At 37.8% G+C, this 22,086-nt stretch overlaps 2 protein-coding genes across 3 annotated transcripts in view; one reads left to right on the forward strand and one right to left on the reverse strand.

The window, feature by feature from the left end:
* Nucleotides 1–22,086, forward strand: part of CMSS1 (cms1 ribosomal small subunit homolog) — a 237,373-nt gene that overhangs the window by 15,038 nt on the left and 200,249 nt on the right. The gene's annotated exons all lie outside the window — the stretch shown is intronic.
* FILIP1L (filamin A interacting protein 1 like) lies at nt 1,120–21,156 on the reverse strand. Of its 2 annotated transcripts, none has more exons than XM_037378338.1 (2): nt 21,058–21,156; nt 1,120–4,234 (listed from the first exon to the last, which is right to left on the reverse strand). In XM_037378338.1, the coding sequence occupies exon 2, from the start codon at nt 4,117–4,119 to the stop codon at nt 1,459–1,461; it is 2,661 nt and encodes an 886-aa protein (XP_037234235.1). In that variant the 5' UTR covers nt 4,120–4,234; nt 21,058–21,156; the 3' UTR covers nt 1,120–1,458. The 2 variants fall into 2 exon arrangements, with proteins under 2 accessions (XP_037234235.1, XP_037234234.1); XM_037378337.1 differs by lacking the exon at nt 21,058–21,156 and adding an exon at nt 17,025–17,408.

Genomic DNA, 22,086 nt, shown 5'->3' on the forward strand with positions numbered 1-22,086 from the left:
AATAGGGACTTTCTGATTTCTTGCAAACTTCCTTGTTGATAAGGAGGGTGAATTATATAAAAAATAATCCACACACACAGACACCCCCCTGCCCCCCCCCCCCCGAAAAAAGCGGGGGGAAAAAAAAAGCTTAAGACACATAGGCATTTAACTTTTTGGAATTCGGAACAACAGTTCCGATCTACATTTGCAGTTTAGTTTTTGAGAAAAAGAGACATTTGAAAGTGCAGTCCAGGCCTTTTGGGCTGATTCACGTTCAGCGTGAAGTTGGTCCATTACTAGCATTATTCTCTGAGAGGTTAGGATTGACTACTTGGTACATGTAAAGGACAGAATTGCTTACATTTCTGTCCTTTTCTTAGGCACTGATACTGTATTCATTGAAATAGCTTAACCTGTTTGTCTACTCTGTATGGTACTCCTATGTATCCTAGTGCTAGAGGCTACATGTTTGGAGAGTTGGTCTAGTACTATGCTCTTAATGCTTCTGTCAGGCTTTCTCTGCCTGTTATGTGAAAACATGAAGGTATGCCACAGTTTGCTAGCCTTGTTTCTTCTTCAGTGTACCTGTGTGATGTATATTATATGTTGAACTGATGGCTAGGAGCTTAGATGAAATTTCAATATTGTGTGAATTCATTCTGAGTTATTCTTTAGGAATGTTAAGTGTTGCTGTTTATTGTTTGACAGTGTGCCTAAATGAAAGCAGTTTTTCTGTTGTATTGGGAAAAAATGGTTTCTTTGGGGAGAGTAATTTTGTGGTACAAGCTTCTGAACTCACTTAACAAGGAAGGTTTACAGAAGGGGTGTAAAAAGATTTTTAACCAAACAGTGTAAAAAAGATGGTAAGGAAAAGTGGAGATTGTGCTCTGGAACATATCATGTAAGCATCATAAACTTATAATAAGATACGCTACATAATATTTTGAGTGTTTGTGTGTGTCGTACTGGTAATTATCTGAAATGAAAGGGCTAGGAGGAGTTGGGAAATAGCAGGGAAGATAATGAATCAAGTCTTATCTGAAGTTAGCAGGCAATATTATGGCTTAATTCAAATTCTACCGTACATGCAAAAAAATACAAAATACACACAGCAAACAACTATTCTGCAAGCAATGATAAAAATAATCAATTATTTACTGTTTTTGTAATGTTAAAATATTTTACCAAGGCAAGTTGCAGTCAAAAGTAGTGTGAGTTATTTTGAAAATGGAAATACATAAAGATGCATTTATACAAGTGCAAGACTAAACATTTTACATAACTGTATTCAATGAGAAGATATACAGTAAGTGCACACTTGATAACACTAAGCAGGCAAAACTTAACGTTAGTTCCATATACTGTTGTATAGTTCATGCACAGATCTCTCCCAAAGTAAAGAGGCTGTTCCAAATAATTCTTGCTGGGATGAAAAACAGGATGGGTTGCTGGTAGGGATGTCAGCACGGATGAGGGTCAGTTATAGACATTACTTACTGTAATTTGTGATTGCCGTGGGAGAGGAGTGGCTGTTGGTGTGATAGTAATACTGCTGGTGATTTTATTGGTGGGCTTACTGGGTAGGCCATTAGCTAGTGTTGGAGTTCTGTTGTCTTGCACCTGATTACAAGGGCTGATGGGCTTGGAATTGGTGAGAGCTTGGACGTAAGGACTTCCTAAGTGGATGTGGATTTTGTTATCCTCAGTAGTTATTACACTTGATCCCGTACTGTTAGATCTCTGAAAGTGCCATGATGACTGCCTGTCTGGGGATACTCTAAAAACAGCATGCTTGGCTCCCGTTTCCAAAGGCTCTGAGGAGAGTATTTGTTCCTGAGAACTTGAGCCTGGTAAAGCCAAAGGGGACATTGTTCTTTCAGGAGTTAAAGAACCACATGATTCAGGAGTTTGAGACCTTGTAAAAGTAGCCATAGTAATAGGAGAAATTACTTGTTCTGGGCTCATATAACCTTCTGCTGCTTTTGATTTTACAGGTGTTAAGGAGGCATTTTGAATAATGGTTATTCTTTGCTTGGGAGTGCCACAGTTGGGTATAACTGCTGTGCTTGTGTAGGAGTGAGGACTTTCAGTGGTAGGACTAGTTATTTCAAGCGTTGCTGTGTTCTGTCCATGGTCTGGAGTTACTTTTATGTGAAGAGGTTGGCCAGGTGTATGGCTTAGCACTAGGTCTCCGGTCTGTGTGCAGTTACCATTTTGCTTTGTATGAATCTTTCCATTTTGAGGATGGCTGTCTTTGGACTTCATCCAAGGGATCCATAATTTTTTGTTCACGACATTTGCAATGGATGGGTTGCTTTTGAAAGACACCTTTAATTCTTCCTCGTTGTTGCCTTTGTCCTCATTATCACTGTCTTCGTACAGTTGCCCATTTATGACTGTTTGCTCTAAAGGCATGAGGGTTTTATAATCAGGTGGTTCATTGTCTGCTGGATCTGTCTGGACTTCTTTAGAAAAAACTTGCAAGTCAGAAATTCTCTTTCCATTGAGACCAGGCCTGAAGTTCTTGCTTAAGCGTCTGTATCTCTCCAGTTCTTTTGTGAGGCTTTCCATTTCTCTTGTTAACTCCCTGTTCTTGTTTTCTTGCTGGAGAAGTTTTTTCTGTAAGACACTCTGATCGCCTCGGAGGTGAGAGATCAGGTCTTCTGTTGCCATGTATTCATGAATTTTCTCTTTCAGTGCATCTACTTCTCTGGAAAGGTGACTTGATTTAGCTTCCTCTTCTCTGAGCTTCTTAAAAAGGCGCTGCTCTTCACTGTGCTCTGCCTTTTCTGTTGATTTATACCTCGCCACTTCCATTTTCACAGCTTCCAGTTCCTCTGATAGGAGCTTGGCTCTGTCCCGTTCGTTGGCATATCTTCGTTCTAAAGACTCAAATTCATCTTCAGTTTTCATAAGATCATCTTCTATGGCCTTCATTTCTTTCAGCTTCTGCTTAAGTCTCTCAACTTCTTGAGAAAGCTCTTTGATTTTGTTGTTTTCCTGCTGCAAGGAGGTGCTGGATTTAGTACTCTCCTTGATTTTATTTTTCAGAAACTCTTTTTCAACAGCTTCCAGTGACTGAAGTCTCTTTCTTAAAATATTCACTTTGGAAACAAGATCACTTCCTTTCTCCTCTTCTGCTTTGAGTTTGTTTTTCAGTTCATCTCTTTCTTTTGTAACACTGGACATTTTTTCCTCTGCATCAGATTTTGATTTCAGTGCCTTTTTACTTTCCTCAATTAGTTTTTCTGTAACGGACATCACTTTATTTTGTTCCACCTGAAGCTGAGAAGTTGCAGCTTGCAGCTTTTCTTCTGTTTGCTTTATTTTTTCACCCATAGTTTTTCTGTCATCCACAAGCATCACGGTTAGACTCTTCAGCTTTGTTAAATCTTCCTTAAGTGTAAACTCAGTTTTTTCTAACTTGCTTTCAATTGCTTCAAGCTCACCAACTCTAGCTTTTAAGCCATCCAGCTCATGGGACAACTGCTTTGTTAACATTTTTTCTCTTTCTAGGTTGCACTTCATGGAGTAACATTCCTGTTTGCTCTTGTTGAAAGCATCTTCTAATTTCTCCAGCTCCATAATTCTTTTGTTAAGTTTGTCAACTTCCCCTTTAAGGTTCGTGCTCTGTGATGCTTCTTTTTCTAACTTTCTATTAAGTTCTGTGCACTGATCTTCCATTTTTATGAGCTCTTCATCTTTTCCTTCCATCTCTAGCAGTCGTTTCCGTAGTTCTTCTACTTCGGTCATAAGCATGGTGTTCCCACACTCTCCCTTATTTATCTTATCCCTTAGGTCTTGCAGTTCTTCTTCTGCTCTTCGTAAAGACTTATTGGTCTCTTCCAGCTCATCGATTTGTCGGCTGAGAGCAGTTAATTTTAACCGAAGCTGACGATTCTGACAGTCTTCATTAGTTAGTTTGGCCATCATTGCCTCTTGGTCTTGGGAAATCTTACTGCTTTGGGCTTGAAGTTCAGCCTCCAGCCTGCTGGCTCTCTGCTTCTCTTCTTGAACTTTGGCTTCAGCGAAAGCCAGCTTCTCATGTGCTTGTTCTGCAGAAATGGTTAATTCTTGAATTTTTTGACTTTGTTGGTTCAACTGTTCAGTGAGTCTTTGCTGTTCATCCACCACCATTAAAGCAAAGGATTTCAGTTTAGTCAGTTCTTCTTTCAGTTTAGCTATTTTCTTGCTGCTTTCCTTTTCTTTTTTTGCCTGATGTGCTGTTTCTTGTTCAAGAAGCTTTTTCAGTCTGTGGGAGGAAATAATACTGTATTTTGTAGTCATTTTAATGGGCATTTAAAAACACATTTGAAATACTGTGACATCTCTACCAGGTATGCATAAACACCCACTTGTAACTATAAGCAGATCTGTCCTTGTGGCATCATGAGGAAGTGCTCACAGGCCTTACTTTCTACTCAGAAGTTCTTTTGTAATGGGCACTTAAGTATGATCATTTAGACTGAGTAACTTCCGTAATTACATATCTTAGGTTACATTTTCAGCTTTTGACAGGTATTAGTGCAATACAACTTCTTGGTATTCTGCACTAGAACAACACTGATCTTGGCTGTTTGCTGAGGCTAGGTATGTGCATGCAAGGCTTTGGTATTTTTCTTTTTAAGAGATGTGATTATCATAGTGGTTGATAAATTAAATCAGTGCAACCCTCAAGGGCAGGTATAATTTACAGCATCGTAAACCTCCTAATAAATTTAAGTTACTTATAAAGCATCCTGATGTTTTACGATATTTTGTGATTAAACCTTGTGGATGTTAAAGTATGTGAAGGAAATGTAGCCACGCTAGGCAGTTAGTCAGGCTGCCTAATGTGAATTTCTAAGCAGCACATTAGAGCAAAATTAAACATTGTAGGTAAGTCTGTCCTCAGTGAAAATGCAGGCCTTGTGACCTTGTATGGTATGCACACAAAAAAAATGCAGTCAGCAGATAAACAGGTGTTCAGGTTGTGTCTTTTGAACTTAAGAGAGCCCAACCATCTTGCTGTCTGTTAGGCTTGGATTTGGTCTTATATCCAAAACTTGCAGGTACACCTAAGTGCAACCGTGCTTTTACATGATTCCTTGAAGGTATTCATAATGGTTTTCCAAAATTAGTATTACAAATTTATGTTAGTACTCACATTACTGAGATGCAACATACTTAATTTGATATAGACTTGGGATAAGGTTGTGCATTTGTTTATGTAAGATCCTAAAAAATCACCGAATACCTCCGATAATTGGATTTTTCTGTAGGCTTTTCTTTGTCAGGGAGAGATTTGTAGAGTTGGTCTGAGGTATGACTAGGTTTGGCCAGCACATTTTCCTCCTTTCAGTTAAATTTTTTCCCACAGCCAACCTTTAAGTATATTCTGGTATTAAATAAAAATCTGTAAAGCCTAGGTTGAAGCAATAAAGTATTAGAATTTGTATGTTTTTGCTGTTGCTGATATGTATGGTACGTATCCAGTTGTGTAAATCACGAAAAGGGTTGTGTATCAGGACTGTACTTACACAAAATGACTGCTTTAGGGCTCAGTAGCTGAGGCCCCTTGCTTTCTTTTTGTTTGTCTAGAGGGTTTTTTTTGTTTAGTTTGTTTTTTCCCCCTCTGAAATGTGACGATGACCCTCTTGAAGTTGCTGCTGAAACTTAAGATTTCTGTCCTACATTTGTCTCTGGTCACTACTGTGATGCCCTTGTCCAAGTGGTGAGTCTTTACAGCTTTCTGTGGACAAGTTCCTGTTGCAACCGTCCTTTAGTTCAGGAAGAGCTTAGATAGTGGCCTCCTTTGCACAGCTCTTTATTAGCTGTTGACTGACTGGAGACATAGATTTCTGGGCATTTAATAGGCTGCCTCAGCAGCATCCCTCTTGGCAGCATTGTAGTTTTCCTGCACAGAGAGAAGTCATCCCTGCCATTCTACAGCTATCCGTTAGACTTATCTCATTTAATGGTGATGTTATATAGAAGTCTGCGACTGAAATTTCTTGCAAAATTTCTTCACCATCCTCACTGTTTTTATTTTAGTGCGCAAGTTGCGCTATATTGAATGTAATGAAATGCTTTATATGAAGAATTGACAGAACGGGAAGTAGCAATAAACGAAGTTGATATCAAAGACTTAAAGCAGCCCCAGATTCTTTACAACAATCGATTAACATAATGGGGAAAAAAGATGAAAAGTAGGAGTAGAGAGGGAAAGGTTTGTGAAATGAGCTTGAAGGAGTGCTGCTGGTTGACAGAACAATAAATGCGGAGAAAGAAGACGGCACCATCTTCAAAGGCAGCTTTTTACTGTCGTCTTGGTGTATAAACTTTTGTCCACTTTCAGTGCTACTTTGAGATTTTTAGTGTAAAAATCTCTCTTCTTTCCCCACCCTTGTCTCTAAATGCTTTAGCAGTGAAGTTCAATTGATGATTTACTGTTGCCATAGATATAAAACCATAACAGAAGCATAACTAACAATTTCATTTGGAATGAACTCAGTTTTTGTGTGTGCATGAAGTTAAGACATCTTATATTAATACTGTTAAAATAGACTTGGGCTTACTAGCATTTGAGTAGTTTTAGCTTGCTTCACGGTAATCCATTTTTGTAAGGCAAATTTAGCTGAGGTTCTTAATACCAAAATCAATCAGTGTTTTACCCAACACTTCTGTATTAACTAGTTGATACCTGTCTGGCCAAATGAAAGTGTAATGCTACAATGAGCGATGTCCCTTAAATTGCTTTAGAAAGAAAAGTTTTACATGAAATATTAACAAACATTTGTAATTTTCACAGGGACACTATAATTTTTACAATGCAGGTAAGATAATTGTGTATAAATAGTAAATAAAATAGGTTAACAAATGTTTGAGTGAACAATCCCAGCAGTTCTTCCAGTGGTTATCATTGTATGCACTATTTGTATTTTTTCTGTCTTCTCTCTTTTTTTTTTTTTTCTTTTCCTTTTATAACTTCCTTTCTCAAGCTATCTGGAATGCTAAAGATCTGCTTCAGCAAAGCACTTGAGGTTCCAGCCTAAACTGAGTGCTTGAGTGAGGCAGTCTAACCCAATCTCTGATCAAGTTTGTGTTGCAAGGCTTATTTGAATGAAATTGCCTTAATTGCTGGCATCAGACCTGGATAATTGTATAAACTGAGAAGGATTTTCAAGAGATTCCATTTCTTTGGTTATGCCAAAAGACTTTAGGCTATTTAAAATTGTTTCCTTCATTCAAAAGATAAAATACAGTTTTAAAATCCAAACAGGAATACAAGTAAATATTTCTAACCCCTGAGATATATATCTTTTTTAAAAAATACTTCTATAAAATCATTCCATTGAACTTTAGTTACAGAGCATAGTGTAGAAGCAGTGAGTTAAAGGATTTTAATGTTTCTGAAAAGATAAAAAGGGATGTATTAGGCATGGGATCTTTATTTAATATTGTGTAGTTAAATAAGTTTTTGCACTTGTTTTTCATAACTGTATGCTTATTCATGTATTCCTATACAGAAAATGCCCTCAACAGTACTGAATAGATAATAATTTCTTGGACAGAGTTGAGATTGATATTGTAAGAAGTCAGCTGAGAGTCCATTAGTATTTGCAAAAGAATTTTTCCTTGGCTGCTGAATTCCCGTTTCATGCTTCAGTACATCACAGCAATTGTGTCTGCACACATGCACTTTGGAATGAGAGAGGACCCAAAAATATTTGAGTTTTTTGATGTTGGTTTTTTTTTTGTTTCTTTGGGTTTTTTGAAAAAAATCATTGCTTGGTTTTGGTCAGCTTTTCTTGGGGAACCTGGCTTCTGCAGGTCAGGGCTTGATTATGTATATAATTTGAATTAAGGTGAATCACACGTTCAATTGCAGAAGTGCTGTAACTGCTAAAAGCACTTTGTGATATTTTGCATACTTTTAAGTCAGAGTATCCAGAGTATTTGAGAGAGTAATTTTACCAAAAATATGCAAAGGTCAAAAAAAAGTCGGCATACTTTTTTTTTTTTTTAAATCCTGAACAGGCAGTTCCCTAGCCAATAAAATATTTTTATTGTTTTCATTTCCAGTTGAATTTCATGATCATGTAATTTCATATTAGGCAAAGGTAGGTATATCATTTAGTCAAAGCTTTCACAGATAATTCCAAGCAGTTGACTTCATAGGACTACAAGAACCCATTCTGAATCCAGGCCAGCAAAAACAGGCATTGGAAACTGTTTTAATGAACATGAATGTTAGGTAATTAAGCAGAATCAGGGCAGTGTCTTACTACTTTTTCTTCAGAGCTTCTGTTATTTATAACTGCTTAATTGTGGCTTACTATCTTAGTTGTTTGCAATACCAGTTGCCTGCTTTTTTATTTCCTTAAAGAGATAGTTTTGTGTCTGCTCTCCTCTGCTCATTGTAATCAATTTCCTCTGTATGCATACTAAAGCTTCTTGGTGTCAATACCATGCATTCAATGGGATTGTCTTGTTTTCCAGGTATTTTTTTTAATATGTATAGCTTCGGCTACACTACATTATATTAAGCAACATGATGACTATGTTTTCCCTGCTAGATGTGGGGACTCCTAAAGCAGTTCATTGTCTTGGTGTCATGTGATACCATTTTGTCCTTAAGTGGGGTTTTCTGGTGTCATGGGGGGACCTTTATGGTATAGACTTTGTTTAACTTCTATTTTTAGGATTCTAAGGGAGTGGCTTTTCCTTTGAGTTTCAGGGAAAACAAAGAAAGCATGGGACACTGAGATTGCAAGACACTTATTTTTAAAATTTTTTAGTTTATTCTGGAATGAATCATTATTCTTAAAATCATAAGAATAAAAAATATTATTTTGTTGTTGTTGTTTAAGCAATCTTGTAATGACAGCTTTAGAAAAGGCTGCATTCTGTATGGATGCAAGTGAAATAGGTGTTGGTTTGTAAAGCTGTACTTTTATCATTCCTTCCACCAAAGTATTCAGGAGATTTTAATATACACCTTAGCAATATCTTTATTTTTATCAGATCATTCTGCAGAAATGACAGAGACTTTGAATGTCTGACTTTTCTTTTTTTTTTTTTTTTTTGTAAACTATAACATTATATATTTTAATCTAGCTCATGTTCTTTCACGATTCCCTCTGTAAAAGATGTGGCTTTCTAGAGATTCTGCAGGTTATAACATGAGGGAGACTTTCTTTGAAAGTTTTTGGACATGTGCTTGAATTTTCCCCTGTACAATGCAAATAAAAACACTAAGCTTGAAAGCTTTTAAATGTAGATGAAGTCATGCCTCTTTAGTCTCAGGCATTCTTCCCAGTTAGTAATAAGCCATGGTCTGGCCTTTAATAAGAGAAGAAACATGCTTCATCATTTCTGCTAAGTCTTACAAGTTGTTGTAATTTTTGACACCAATGCAGTTAAATACTTATTTTCAGAAGAAAGCCAGTCTGTCTGTGCCTTCCACAGTTTATTGCAAAATTTTGGATTTATTAAAATGAGTTTCTGATCTTAGGGTGGCTATGCATTTTTTTTTTCTTTGCTTACAATTCTACTTATTGATGTGCAGTTTTTATGAAGACATATGTTATAGCTACTTTTATGGTGCTCTGTTATCTTTATTAATGTTTCTTTTTTCCCCCTGTCATAAAGTCAAAAGCCTTTGAAATTACAGCAGCAACAACATACCATAGCTGTTGTGTAATCTGTTGGCATTATCTGAATCAGTCAGCACTTCCCAACAGAATGCGAACACTTATTTTAAAATTTGTTTTCCAGTATATTATTTACATATGTATACTTTGAATCATTAATTTATAGTGGGAATGCAAACTTCCACAAATGGTGTCTCTGAACTACAAGTTATTGTGTGTAAGGCAAATTTCCTGAGAAGGAAATATATTTTATAAAATGAGGATTTTTAATGAGAGGGTGTGTGAGTTCAGCTTATTACTCCACAGACTACCACACAGTAATTATTGTTTTATCTGATGCTTAACATGCTGACTTGCTTTACAGGTCTTAATAAAAGTTGTATGTGATGAATGGTGTTGCCACTTATGGGTTAACAGGCAAAATTTCTGATGGATAATGAAATGCGTTTAGCTTCGATGCTGAGTAAACATACACAGATAATATATTCTTTTAAAAAATAATTCATCTGGAACAGTAATATTGCTTGTGACCATGATTTCACAACTACTCTGTTGCTGAAAATTCTTCCTGGTGATACAGGGATACTGACACTTATAAATGTTACAAAATCCTGTGCAAATCTGGTGACAGTAAATGGTATGAGAAATTTTTAACGAATTTATTTTGGTTAATTTAAGATTTAAGACTGAATTAACATTCATTTCTAGTTGGACTAATTTTAATTCAGGGCTAAAATTCAGTATTTTCTCATGAAATCTCAGTTTAAGGAAATAATTTTCTGTCTTGAATTATATAGTCTTTCTGTATCTAGATGTTCTTAGAAATCACCTATCAAAACAACAGTCCTGTGTAAAAAGTATTAATGCTTTCTGGGCAGTAACTGTTCAAATGTTCAAGGTGATAGTTATTAATTGTCTGTTCACTTATAATCTTGTAATGGTAGCCATCCACAATGTCTGGGATTGATAGGAAAGTGCAGGATTTTTAGGTGGCAATGAAGAAGCTGCTATCCTGTTAAATTGTTGGCATGGTTTTGTTTTGTTTTCATTTTTTTTTGTCCTTGACTGCATATCCTGAAAAACAGTTGTAAATGAGCGCTAACCTGACAAGACCACAATATGCATGTGCATTACTTTCATTTAGCCTTAAAAACTCTGGGTCCCAGAGTTCAGCTACTAGAAAACATGGCGCAATGAATTGTGAGCTGGGCTTAGTGTCACTCTTTTTGAGATGCACTCTTCTTTTTTCTTCCCTCTTTCTAGATTTAACAGCTATTTCAGGTATTCTTTAAAATCAGTATCTATTACTGTTTGTGTTTCAGTGGCATATAATTGTGCATGTAGCATGACTGTTAATCCTCTGTGTTCTGAATCGAAATGCATCAATAACTTCACTGGCTCATGGGAATAAGACTTGGGGTTTGTTAGTTGAGATTTTTTTGTATTACCACAGTGCAGATTAATTCCTTAGCCTTCTCTCTGTCTCTCTCACCCTCTCTCCACACTGCCTGTAAAGTCAGAAATAAAGCAAGTAATTTCAGATGCAACACCAGAATTTGGAACTCTTCAAATTTACGTCAGCCAGGAAATTATAGTTTTACAGATGGAAAGGTTTCAGAAGGAAATGGAAAGATGAAACACAAGAGATCTGGTATAGGGGTCAAAGCAACAAGGCTGAGGCATAACTTCTCAGTTACTAATCCAGGCCCTGCTTTTGTATTTTCTTCATCTTTAACAAGTAAAATTTTGTGCCTACACTTCAGATTTATTAAAACGGAAAAGCATTGCTGACTTGCTGTAACAGATTATTTTGAGAATTAGTATTAACCCAAAGGGGTGTTAATAGTATGGTAGCTATGCAAAATAAACCAAGACAACTACTGCTTTTTATAATTTATGATTTTTATATGACTGTGTCATTGAAATTATGGCATTTGATGATTTGATACTTGACATCACATCACAAGAAGTTAAATTGATGGGAGAAATCCTTTGTCTTTATTATGAACCTGGGTTTTGTCTTAAATGTATACTTTAAGAATTCCTGCTAGAACATTATTGCTTGACCGCAGTTATTGAGCTGTTTTTAAAATCACAGGTGTTATAAAACACTCTGTACTACGGAGGTAAACAGGACAGTGATTTTCCATTTTTTTTTTTTTCCCCTCCATGGGCAGGTGGATGTGTTTGCCTTGCCCGTTCAAAGTGTTAATATTGGTAATCCTTACCATTGCAGCCTACTGCTAGGATTTAGCAAGTGAAAAATTGTAGCAGGAGTTAACTGAGCTCCTGGAAAGTGTTTTTTAGAGCCCTGGCTGCCTTCCCCCCTCATTCCTTGTGGGAAGATTAGGCAAAAACGAGGGAATGCAGCTTGGCCAAGTTCTGGAAATCTCTGGTCAGGCTGTTACTAGCACTGATTACCCCAGCCATGTCTGTTTGGTTTGTATGAGGCAAATACTACTTAGTTTCCACTGCCATGCTGTGTTTACTGTTGATGGAATAGTTGGAGGGCTGAGTTTTTGTCTTGGGTATTTAATCTGCATCCTTCAAATGACTGAGGTGTTTGCAGAAGTTCTGATTCCCTGAATGTGTCAGTTGCTTCAGTTCTGTGTAATTTTGTAACCCTTAAATCATCTTAGTTTAATAATACTTGGTTTAGATTAAGAGAACAGTCCTGAGTTTTCTATTTCTTTAAGCCATTCCCGTAGATAAATCCTGTATGTATTCTGATTGTGCTTTTTTTTTATTATTCTGTATATAACATCATAGTGTGTAGGTTCAAAGTGGATGTCTTTTATGGATGCTTTTTTTTCTGGGGGGGCATTTGGGAAAATAGGTGCTTTTCTAGTACCTGATTTACCTGGGGCAGTGCTAGTGCTGCTGTCTTGACCAGAACTGGGCATAACTGTGCAAGGATCAGATTCATACAACCTTTTTTTAACTTCATTTAGTTAATATTTTTGGTATGACAGAAAATGGCACTCAGCCAACAAAAACACATCATGTTACTCAGAGGAGACTGGTTAGTCATAAATGTCATTTTCCCATAACATTTACAGGAACTAGATGTTCTCTAAAACAATTTTAACACGCATTTTATATATAAATAAATGTCTGGGGCCACACTTTCATCCATGGGCAGAAAGGTGCTATGCCTATCTCTTATGCTAACCACGACCTTATTTGTATATTCATCACCAGCAGTGGTAAAATTTAGAACTTTCCATAATGCCACGTGCACTTCCTCTGTTGAACTGGTGGCATCCTTGTTGCTGCCAGTCCTGGATAAGCTGCTCAGGCATACAGTGTCCACTTGCTTTTAGAGGTGGAAGTTGGCTGCAAACTTCAGTGTGTTCTCCACAAGCTCAATGCACATGACAACAATTTGTGATGAAATTGTGATTAGAACCACACAGATTAAACATTTTAAGTTAAATAAAGGTACTATAGTACTGAATGGGACTATCTGGGAAGACTTGAGTTTGCCATCATTTGGAGGAATGGGGCTACTTAAAAACAATTAGACAAACATTTCTCAGGTATCATGTGGGTGGGGTCACTCCTGTGCAGAAGGATGAAGTTCTGTGGCTACGTGAGGGTCCTGTTCATACCCATAAAATCCTTACCATATATGTATATCCTAAGACAAAAAGTAAGCCCTTTTTCTGGTGTGCATACTTCCAGAAGTAGCTCTGTGTATGTGTATAATAAGGAGTGTTTGAAGACTGGGCTTGGGCAGCACCCTGTTCCTTTTTTTTGACAGAAAACATGACCCTTAATTGTTACTGCAAATTTAGCTGAGATAACTTAAATTTTCTTTGTTGCAAGGTTGTATGAAGCAGTATAGTTGGGGATTTCCAAATGGGCAAAAGACTTTAATTAGGTCTGCTGATACAGTTGCACCTTTTTCCAGTAGCCAAGACTGGAAGTAATAACAGCAGTAATAACAGTAATGTCAAACAGAGATTTCACTTTGAAGCTAAATACGCATCTTCTTCCTGTAGACCTGATAATGTGAGAGTGTCCATTTTCTCTAAGACTGACTTGGCCAGCACTTCATCTTGGAGGATGCAGGTGAGAGGCAATGCACTGCAGCATGGTTAACTAGCTAAAGATGGCTTTGAAGCGACAAATGATGAAGAATGGCGCTAGTTTCCTGTTTTGCAGTATGTGACCTTCAGAAATTGTATTAAAACTTACTTCCAGTGGTTTACAAATTGCTTCTGGGTATTGAAGCCCTGTAGTTCTGGGGACTTGCTCCCTGGGAGATAATTCACTTTCTTGCTGTCTGTCCTAATCTTGCTAAATGTCTTCTTGCAGTATGTCTCCTATATCTGAATGTGTTGAGATTTGGGGGAAGTGTGGGATGTTGGGAAGTTGCATTTTCTCTTGTCTCAGTAGGACCTGGGGCCACATCAGCCTGGGAGCACTTGGTGAATTATCTAAAGGTGCAAAGTCAATGCATGTTTGTTTAAAGTGTGTTAATCCTTAGCATAGGTGCTCTTGTTAAGGATTTAAGTTTACATGGTTTCTCCAAACTGATCCTCTTCAAAGAGGACTCACATGCTGTTTTAGACTACAGGGTATGAAGCTACAGCAGAGAGCTAAAGATCATAGTCTGAGAATGTTTTTAAAGGTTATAGTTCTAACCAAGGTTTACTTCATATATTTAATTCACATATTTAAATAATAAATAGTAATTTAAGTAGCCTCTTGATCTGTGATGAATTGTCTAACAAAAGAACATCTTTTACTCTCAGATCTGTTGATTATGATGTGCTGAAGTGAGATTTTCCTTTCTTTGCAGCCTTTGTAGTTCACTGTGTTAAAGATCAAATACCCTGCTTAAACATTAAAGAAAATTAGGTCCTTTAGTCGCATGTCCACTCAAAGTGCCATTTACAGTTTGTATCTAGAAGCATTTTATCTGGAAGGAGCTTTTTTTTTTTTTTTTTTTTCTGGTAGCTTCTTGCCGTGTGCATCCAGCAGCTGGAGTAACTGTTGCTTGCTTTGGGAAATAGATGCTTCTCTATTTCTTAGGAAAAACTCCTAAACTGTCAGGATGACAAAGTGGTTTTAACTAGTTCTAGCTATTCTGTGACCAATGGTTTCTTAAACTCTTCTAAAATTGGTCTGAACAGTCTTCCTAAAGCCAAGAGAGATACTTGCTTTTTCCATCTTTAGTTGTTTTCCAGTTTCTTTCTCTGCCTTACAGAAACTGTCATAGAAAAAAGGCTTTTTTAGGAAAGAGGAGGGCTATGTGCATGTATGCTTCCCTTGCCCCTTCGTATGAAGACTTTCAGACTCCAAGAGTTCCCTGTTCTTCAAACAACTGTTAATTCAGTCAAACTTCTCTGCCTCATTATTCTACCCCAAATTGATTTATAACTCAGTATCGTTATGTGCCTGAGGGGCATTTGGCTACACACCCTATTTGATTCTCTTTTCTTGGCTGATGGTCTGTGATGTTTAGGTTATATTTTCCTGTTTTCTGAGCCACTCTGGAAATGAAGGAGCTGTAGCATGCTTTCATGCCCAGTATGTTTCTGATGTAATACATCTTAGCTTTTATAATTAATTTATAACGTGGTTTCAAATGGTGAAAATAAAGACACAATTATCTCTAGACAGAACTTGCTAGTTGTTTGGTTAACTGTGGTTAGCCTAAGTATGAGAGGGTCGTTTACAGATTATAAACTGTTGCCTTGTCAAATTCTAATCGCCCCCCCCCCCCGGGGAATCCTGATTGAACAAAACCAGGGCAACCAGACAGTTTCCAAAGTGGCTGCTCATTTGTATACTATGTTACATTTTCTTCCCTCCTTTGTAGGGGTTAGCAAAATATGTAAACTTGAAGATTCTTGTCAGCTGTTGTCTGCTGCTTTCCCAAAAGGGAATCAGTATGTACACCTTCTAGCACAACCCTGAACATTGTCCTCTGGCTGGTGTCATCCCTGCAGCAACCTCATAGGCAGTCTATTTTGTCTGTCTTGAATTGACCTGTATTGAAGCTGTACTTGCTGACTTCAGAGGCTTTTTATCCTCCTGCTCTGCTTACCCATATGCAAGCAAATGCACATACCCATTTATATATTAGATAGGTTTTTTGAAATGTGTATTTTGGAAGTTTTAAGCCTGCCAAGGTTCATGGTGGCCTTTTCATTGAAGCCAATTCAGTATTTAACCTGGGAATGATACTGGCTGCTAGTGAAAAGACGTTTCTCTTTACATCAAAGAGTCTATCATACTATTTTGCAAATTATGAAAATTATTCAGCTTTGAAGTTGCATTCCCCCCCCCCCCCCCACCTTCCTACATCTAAGTTAATATGTTCAGCATTAGATTTCAGATATTTAGGACAGGAGTTGGCTACTGCAGATGTGGAGCTGTTGTAGCCCCCGTGTTCAAGTGAGCAAAATTTGAGAAAGAAATTAGGCTCATGTAATTCACTTTCCTCTTTTCTAGGTAGCAATCTGAAACAGAATAGCTCTGCTGAGGTTGAGAACATCTTTGACTGGGGGAGCATTTTGAAGCTGAAAACAAAACTAACTGTGGTATTAGGCTACTTCTGAGAAACCTCTGTGTAGCTATGTAGAATAGAATCATGTTTGTGAATGTGATGGGTACACATTAGCTTTGGGTCAGCCAAGCTTAATGGTTGATAAAATTCCCTAAATTTCTTGATAATTTGACTTAATTACTGAGTTAAGCACATTTTACCAGAATATTGATTAAATCCTTAAAAAGCTGACAGAATTCAGTCAGCTTACACTTTCTCTAAGGTGGCTTGTTCATGTGCTGAAATCCAATATGTAGTTAAAATGCAAGTTTTATGAGTGCGTTACTATCCATTTTTAAACAGCCAGTCTTGTGTGTGTTTTTCATGGTAGCAGCAACATGCTGCTTCATTTCAGGTTTTACATTTTTTCCTCTTTCTCTTATGCTCTCATTGCAGTAGTTGCCATGCAAACACTATGTAAGCTTTGTCTCTCCAATAAAAAAGACCAAAGTTATTTAAATCCACTCTCTGAAATGAATTTGAAAGAAATTGCTTTGATTATTAGGTTTAAGTCAGATGTTTAAGAACTTTAACCTGTCTTTTAACTGCAATTGTTGTGTTGCTTCCCAGGCCTTTGAAAGCCTAGAAGGGACGATGGAAACTGGTCGGTGCAGTGATTCATATCCCTGAAATGTATTCAAGATTAATGTTTTTCTTTTCAGATGTATTTTGTTTTTTTCCATCCACGTTTTCAGTCATTCACTGGACCTTTGTGTACCCTACCTGAAGTATGCCTGTAAAGGTTTTTGAAGCTTGAGCATGAGCAGCTAGGTGGTTGTGGGCTCTGGTTGCTCAGCTTCTATGAGCATGCAGTGTGAAACAAAATGGCTCAAGTTCTGCTTGTTTACCTCAGCAGCCACTCTCTGGTGGTCGTTCATAGGTCCCATTCCCAGCTCAAGGCTAAAGTCACGCAGTTGTGTTACATCATCATGATATGCACAATGAACTGTAGCAGAAGGGGTGACTTCTGCAACAGACAGAGAATACGTGCATTTATCAACTTGAGTGACCGAGGTTGTAGGACATTGAGTTATGTTGAAATACTGCCTAGCAAGGTTGGTTTGAACTTTCACCCCCAAGCTTTCCATTATTAAATGAGGGTTATACAATGATATTGCTGGGTGTTCACTCAGCTAGCCTTCATTCATTGCGTAAACATTCACCTCTTCCTTGTCACTCAGTTCTGTTGTTCTGGTGAGGAGGCAGTGGTTTGAGAGGTGGTGGTTTTGTACTGTTTTTAACTGGAGGTTACAGACTGCCACAGAAGATCTTCAAATATATTTTTGTTGAATTTGTGAAGATGTGAGGAAAGTGAGCTGTGAATGCCTGAGCGTGCTCCATTGGTCCATCAGCATGACTGCTGTTACTGACCTTCTGAAAGTAACATGGTGCCTTGACATGCAGTCAAAGTGATTTTTTTGACTCGCTGATAGGAAACACAGCAAACTTCAACATCAGCATGACATACTGAGAGGTGTTACGACTCAAAATCTACATTACTTCACTTAAATCCCAAGACTGGGCACTAAACTTAAAAAGAGTTTTTCAAGCAATGCCTCTTACCCTCTTGGAGCTGAGTAATACAGTTTAGTGAATGGCTGAACTAACCAAGCTTTCAACCACTTCAAAAAAGCTCAACATAAACCTCAAGGATGCCATGGCAGGATCAATTCAATATGAGAAAAAAAAGCCTAAGCAATTAAAAATAATTTATTTTTATTGGTACAGCATAGTTTCTAAGTTCAAATCATCTTGATGACAGGCTAAAGTATTAAGGGTAACTAGTAATGAGTCACAACTAAGATTTTATAGGATGGTTTTAAAGGAATGCCTCCTACATTGTAAACTCCTTAGGATTCTCTGACTTAGATATTTTAATTGCTTCTTTAATGAACTGTATTCAGGTAATGTCACACCCAGGATTTGAGAGAAGCTGTTTGCAGGAGAGATTCAGAGGAGCAGTGGCTGCTCACTTGCCCATGCCAAGGGGAAAGTTGCTGAGAGTAAAACCAGGCTGGTTTTTTCTCCCATGACAATGGCACATGTGATAATTCATCACAGTATTAGGTAAATAATATGAAAGTGCTGTTACTCAGCAAAAATCAAGCAATAAATTGATTTTACTAGTACTGATGGGGAAAATAAAACAAGTGTAAGTTATATCCTGTGGTCTTCTGGATCAAATCTCTAAAAATTCTGCTGTCAGTAGTTACATGACGTTTGTCACTGGAGGGAAGGGAAATGGCGGGGAAGGAACAAAGGGTCAATGCAGTTTGATAGGAAGTTGTCTTTCATTTCTGGAGGATATATTTGTTTCTAAAATGCTTTCTTTTTACGTTGGATTGTTGTAAAAAAATTACTATAAAAAATTTAAGTGAAGAAGTACAGCTGTTGAAGACTGAATTATGTGATAATTCTTTTCCTTTACTGCCTCCTTTTATTGTTAAGTGATGCAAGCTAACATTTTTATTGCGTAAAATTAGATATTCTCAATTCCCTATTAAGAAATCTGATAAAACTAAGGACTGTAATACTGGGGGGATGGGGGGAAATGACAGTGAGACATTTTAATCATTATACCCCAGTCTAGTTATTTTTTACTCTTACCAGTATAAATGAGAGCAAAATTGGTCCTGTAAGTATTAAGCAAAGAATTTTTTTCCCTTTTGATCTAAGGAAGACTGATTATGGGAAATAGCGTTCTTCTGGCTTTTGATAGATGTTATCATTCGTATTAGCCTAGCACCATTCACAGTACAGATGGTACTTTAGATATTGCTAAAGCAGTAATTAATGGTAGATGTTACCTCCCTTCTCCGCTGGATTTGGAGGAGCCGAAATAGTCTCTTACCTATGGGTAGGCTTTTTCTAGTTACTGCCTTTATCAAAAATATGTTTATTGCATGTGTAGCATTTCTACATTTTCTACATACAGAAAAAAAGAGTATTTTTTCTTCATCATACTGTAGTCCTTTGACTTCAGTTTATCCTTTCTATTCCTGCACATTTTTTGAGGTCTGTTACTTAACTTTGGTTCATAACACATCTTTTCATACTGTAGCTATTTTCCACATTATAATTTGACAATGTATTTATTAAGTGTTAAATCCACTGGATACAGCATGCATAGGAAACCAAGTTATTGTTTATCAGCGAAGAGATCTTAAAATACTAGGACACAGGTTGCGAGGCTCAAGATATGGCAGAAAAAGCAAACAGAAGGGATGGTAAAGGGCTTAGGATACTGATCTGGGGTATTGGTTTTCTACAATGAATTTAGGTATGTTCTGGTTGTTAGGATTCTTTTCATTCTATATATACACTGTACAGTGCCCTCTTCCCTGATTCTATAGCTAGGCAGACTCAAGGCATCAACAGAGGTGTAAACTTTGCTTGTTACAAGGAAGTTAGGAAGTTTATCTTGGAAACGTGGATGTGACCTTTATCTAAAATGCCAAGGTTAATAATACACAAATACCTGAATTATCTTTGGAACGAAATGTCTCTCTCTATATTTACATTTTTTAAAGCATGTGGAAAATTACTAGTTATTTTTTTTCTTATTGTTTAAAGCAAAAAAATAAAAAGTCATGAAAACGTTGACACATGGTATTTTGACTTGGTCCCTAAATCCACATATGCTTGACAGTACAGCAATGCATATGATTGTATCAGCTGTGATTTTTCTTGAAGATATACTTGAACAAGGATTTTGCGGAATTTAAAGCCTCAAATGAAGGGGACACCCCCCACCCCCCCCCACCCCTTGTCCAAAGTTTAATGCTGATTTTATTTCTTATTGAGGAAAATGAAAACATACAACAAAAAGTTTTAACTTTTAGAAAGAGTTATAGTTTGAAGGTCTTGAGCCTTACTGTTGTAACATGTTAAATTACACGTAAGACTCTTGAGAGCAAGCTTAGTAGTTCAGATTCACAAGTAGGATAGTACAATTGACTTAATTGCAGTTGTTCCTACAAACAAGGATTTGACAGGGTTTGGTCCTTAATCAAAGGAGAGGACAGTGTAATTTTGTATGCTACGCAGATGTGAACTACAAGCACACTAATCTTCCAAGGTGCTTAGCGCCTCATCAGAGCTGTTTGCCATTCTTTGTTTTTTTGAAGTTAATAATCACAATACTGTTCAGTATCTTGTGGAGTTAAGCCTCGAAGACACCCGTGGATATTCTGATTTTGAAAGCTTCATCATTTGGTGACCAGGATTTAAAGTTTTTTCATCAAAATCTGACAGTTCTATCCTCCTGTGATTTGACAGTTGCACGCAAGACACAGAAGAGGGAAGCAGTGTGTAGGAGTTGAAAAGTTTGTTAGTAAGTAAACTAGTTACAATTGTTTCTTTCAGACATAGCATAATCTTATTGCAAAGTAATGTTTGCGGCAATTTATACATCCCTCTGTAAACTACAGTAAAAGTTGTTCAAAAGTATAGTAAACGCTTAGAAACATATGTGCACACATGTCTACTAATATATAGCACATGCATATAAATGCAGCATAAAGAGAGGCAGTAGCTCTACCTAATATATTACAATACTGTTGGAGTCTTTCCACAGCTTTAAATACAGTCATGATTTTATCCGATCATTTGGAAAGTGTGTGTCATTCATAACTACCTCCGTCTTTAACATTACATTAATTCCTCATCTGTTGGCTCTGTAGGAATTGTTTAAAATACAGTTTTTAACGCTTGAAATAAGTCAGCCCGCTTCCGAGTAATCGGGCATCTTCTAGGTCTCCTGGTGCTGTTCTGGGGGGTTGAATTGTTTCTCAGCCCTCACCCCTGGATGTTGGAAGCGACTTTCCGTGGAGAAAGCCCGGAGCGCCAGTGCTTGCCCGCGGATTCCCCGCCCGCCCTTACCTGCCCGGCTGCCTGCGGCGTCCGGCTCCGCTGCCGCTCCGTGTGCGGGCGCCGAGCTGCGCGCGCGGTGCGGGATCCCGCGGCCCCGGCGGGGCGGGACCGGCCCCCGCCCGCCCCCGCCCGCCCCGCCGCGGCGTGACGTCACCGCCCCGCCACGTGAGGCGCTGCGCGGCGGCCGCCGGCACCCGGAGAGCCCGGTGACGCGCGGCGGCCCCGGCTGGCGGCAGCGTGCAGGGGTTGGGGCTGGGGCAGCTCCTTTCCCTCGCTAGTGATGAAGTCGTTAGAAGCTGCTAGCTGATTAGTTACAATGCTTTCTACTTAGCTCTCAGTCTAGAATTTGAGAAAGGAAAAATTAAATTCCAAGTCATCTTCGTTAATCAGTTCTTCTAAGGGAGCTTTTTCTTTTTTGCATTTTTTTTTTAATATGACAAAATATGTGAGTTTTGCTGAACCCCTCTGAGGGTGATATGAACTACAACCCTTCCTTTTTTTCCCTTCTGTAAAGAGTCGGGGTCCTCAGAGGATAGTGTTTTATTTCCTGATGATGTAACTACAAAACAATTCTCTAAGTGATGATGGGAAGGCCAGAAGAAATCTGATTTCTTTTTTCTCTTCGATGTTTTTCCTACAAAAACCTTTCCTTTTCATATGTTTGTGTTTCAGCTAACACAATTAAGCAGTCCAACCAACTCTTTTTAAATGTAAAAAGGTCTTAAAGAAATGAGTTGTTTGTTTTAATATTTAGGAAAGGCAGGAAGTCAAAAAGTAGGATTTAGACTGAAGAGCTTAAAATGTATCTCTTGTACTCCCTGTCCTTCTGTGTACACCCAGAATAAACACTGAGAACACATGGGAGAAATACTGGTAATAGGCACAAAACTTGTTGAAATTCCACCAAGGGTTATCAGGAGTTAATGGAATACACACACTCCTTTTGTGTTGATGGGTAAATGAGACCATCGAAAGGGGTTCTACATTATTTTGTGCAGCTCTGTTAAGGTAGGTGCATCCACAATGCAGTCATTTGAA

This window comes from Falco rusticolus, chromosome 2 (assembly GCF_015220075.1).
Source record: "Falco rusticolus isolate bFalRus1 chromosome 2, bFalRus1.pri, whole genome shotgun sequence".
NCBI classification, from domain to species: Eukaryota; Metazoa; Chordata; class Aves; order Falconiformes; family Falconidae; genus Falco; species Falco rusticolus.

Excerpts from the sequence above, each read along its gene's own strand:
- FILIP1L (XM_037378338.1), bottom strand. The coding sequence starts at position 4,119 with ATGGTGGTGGATGAACAGCAAAGACTCACTGAACAGTTGAACCAACAA.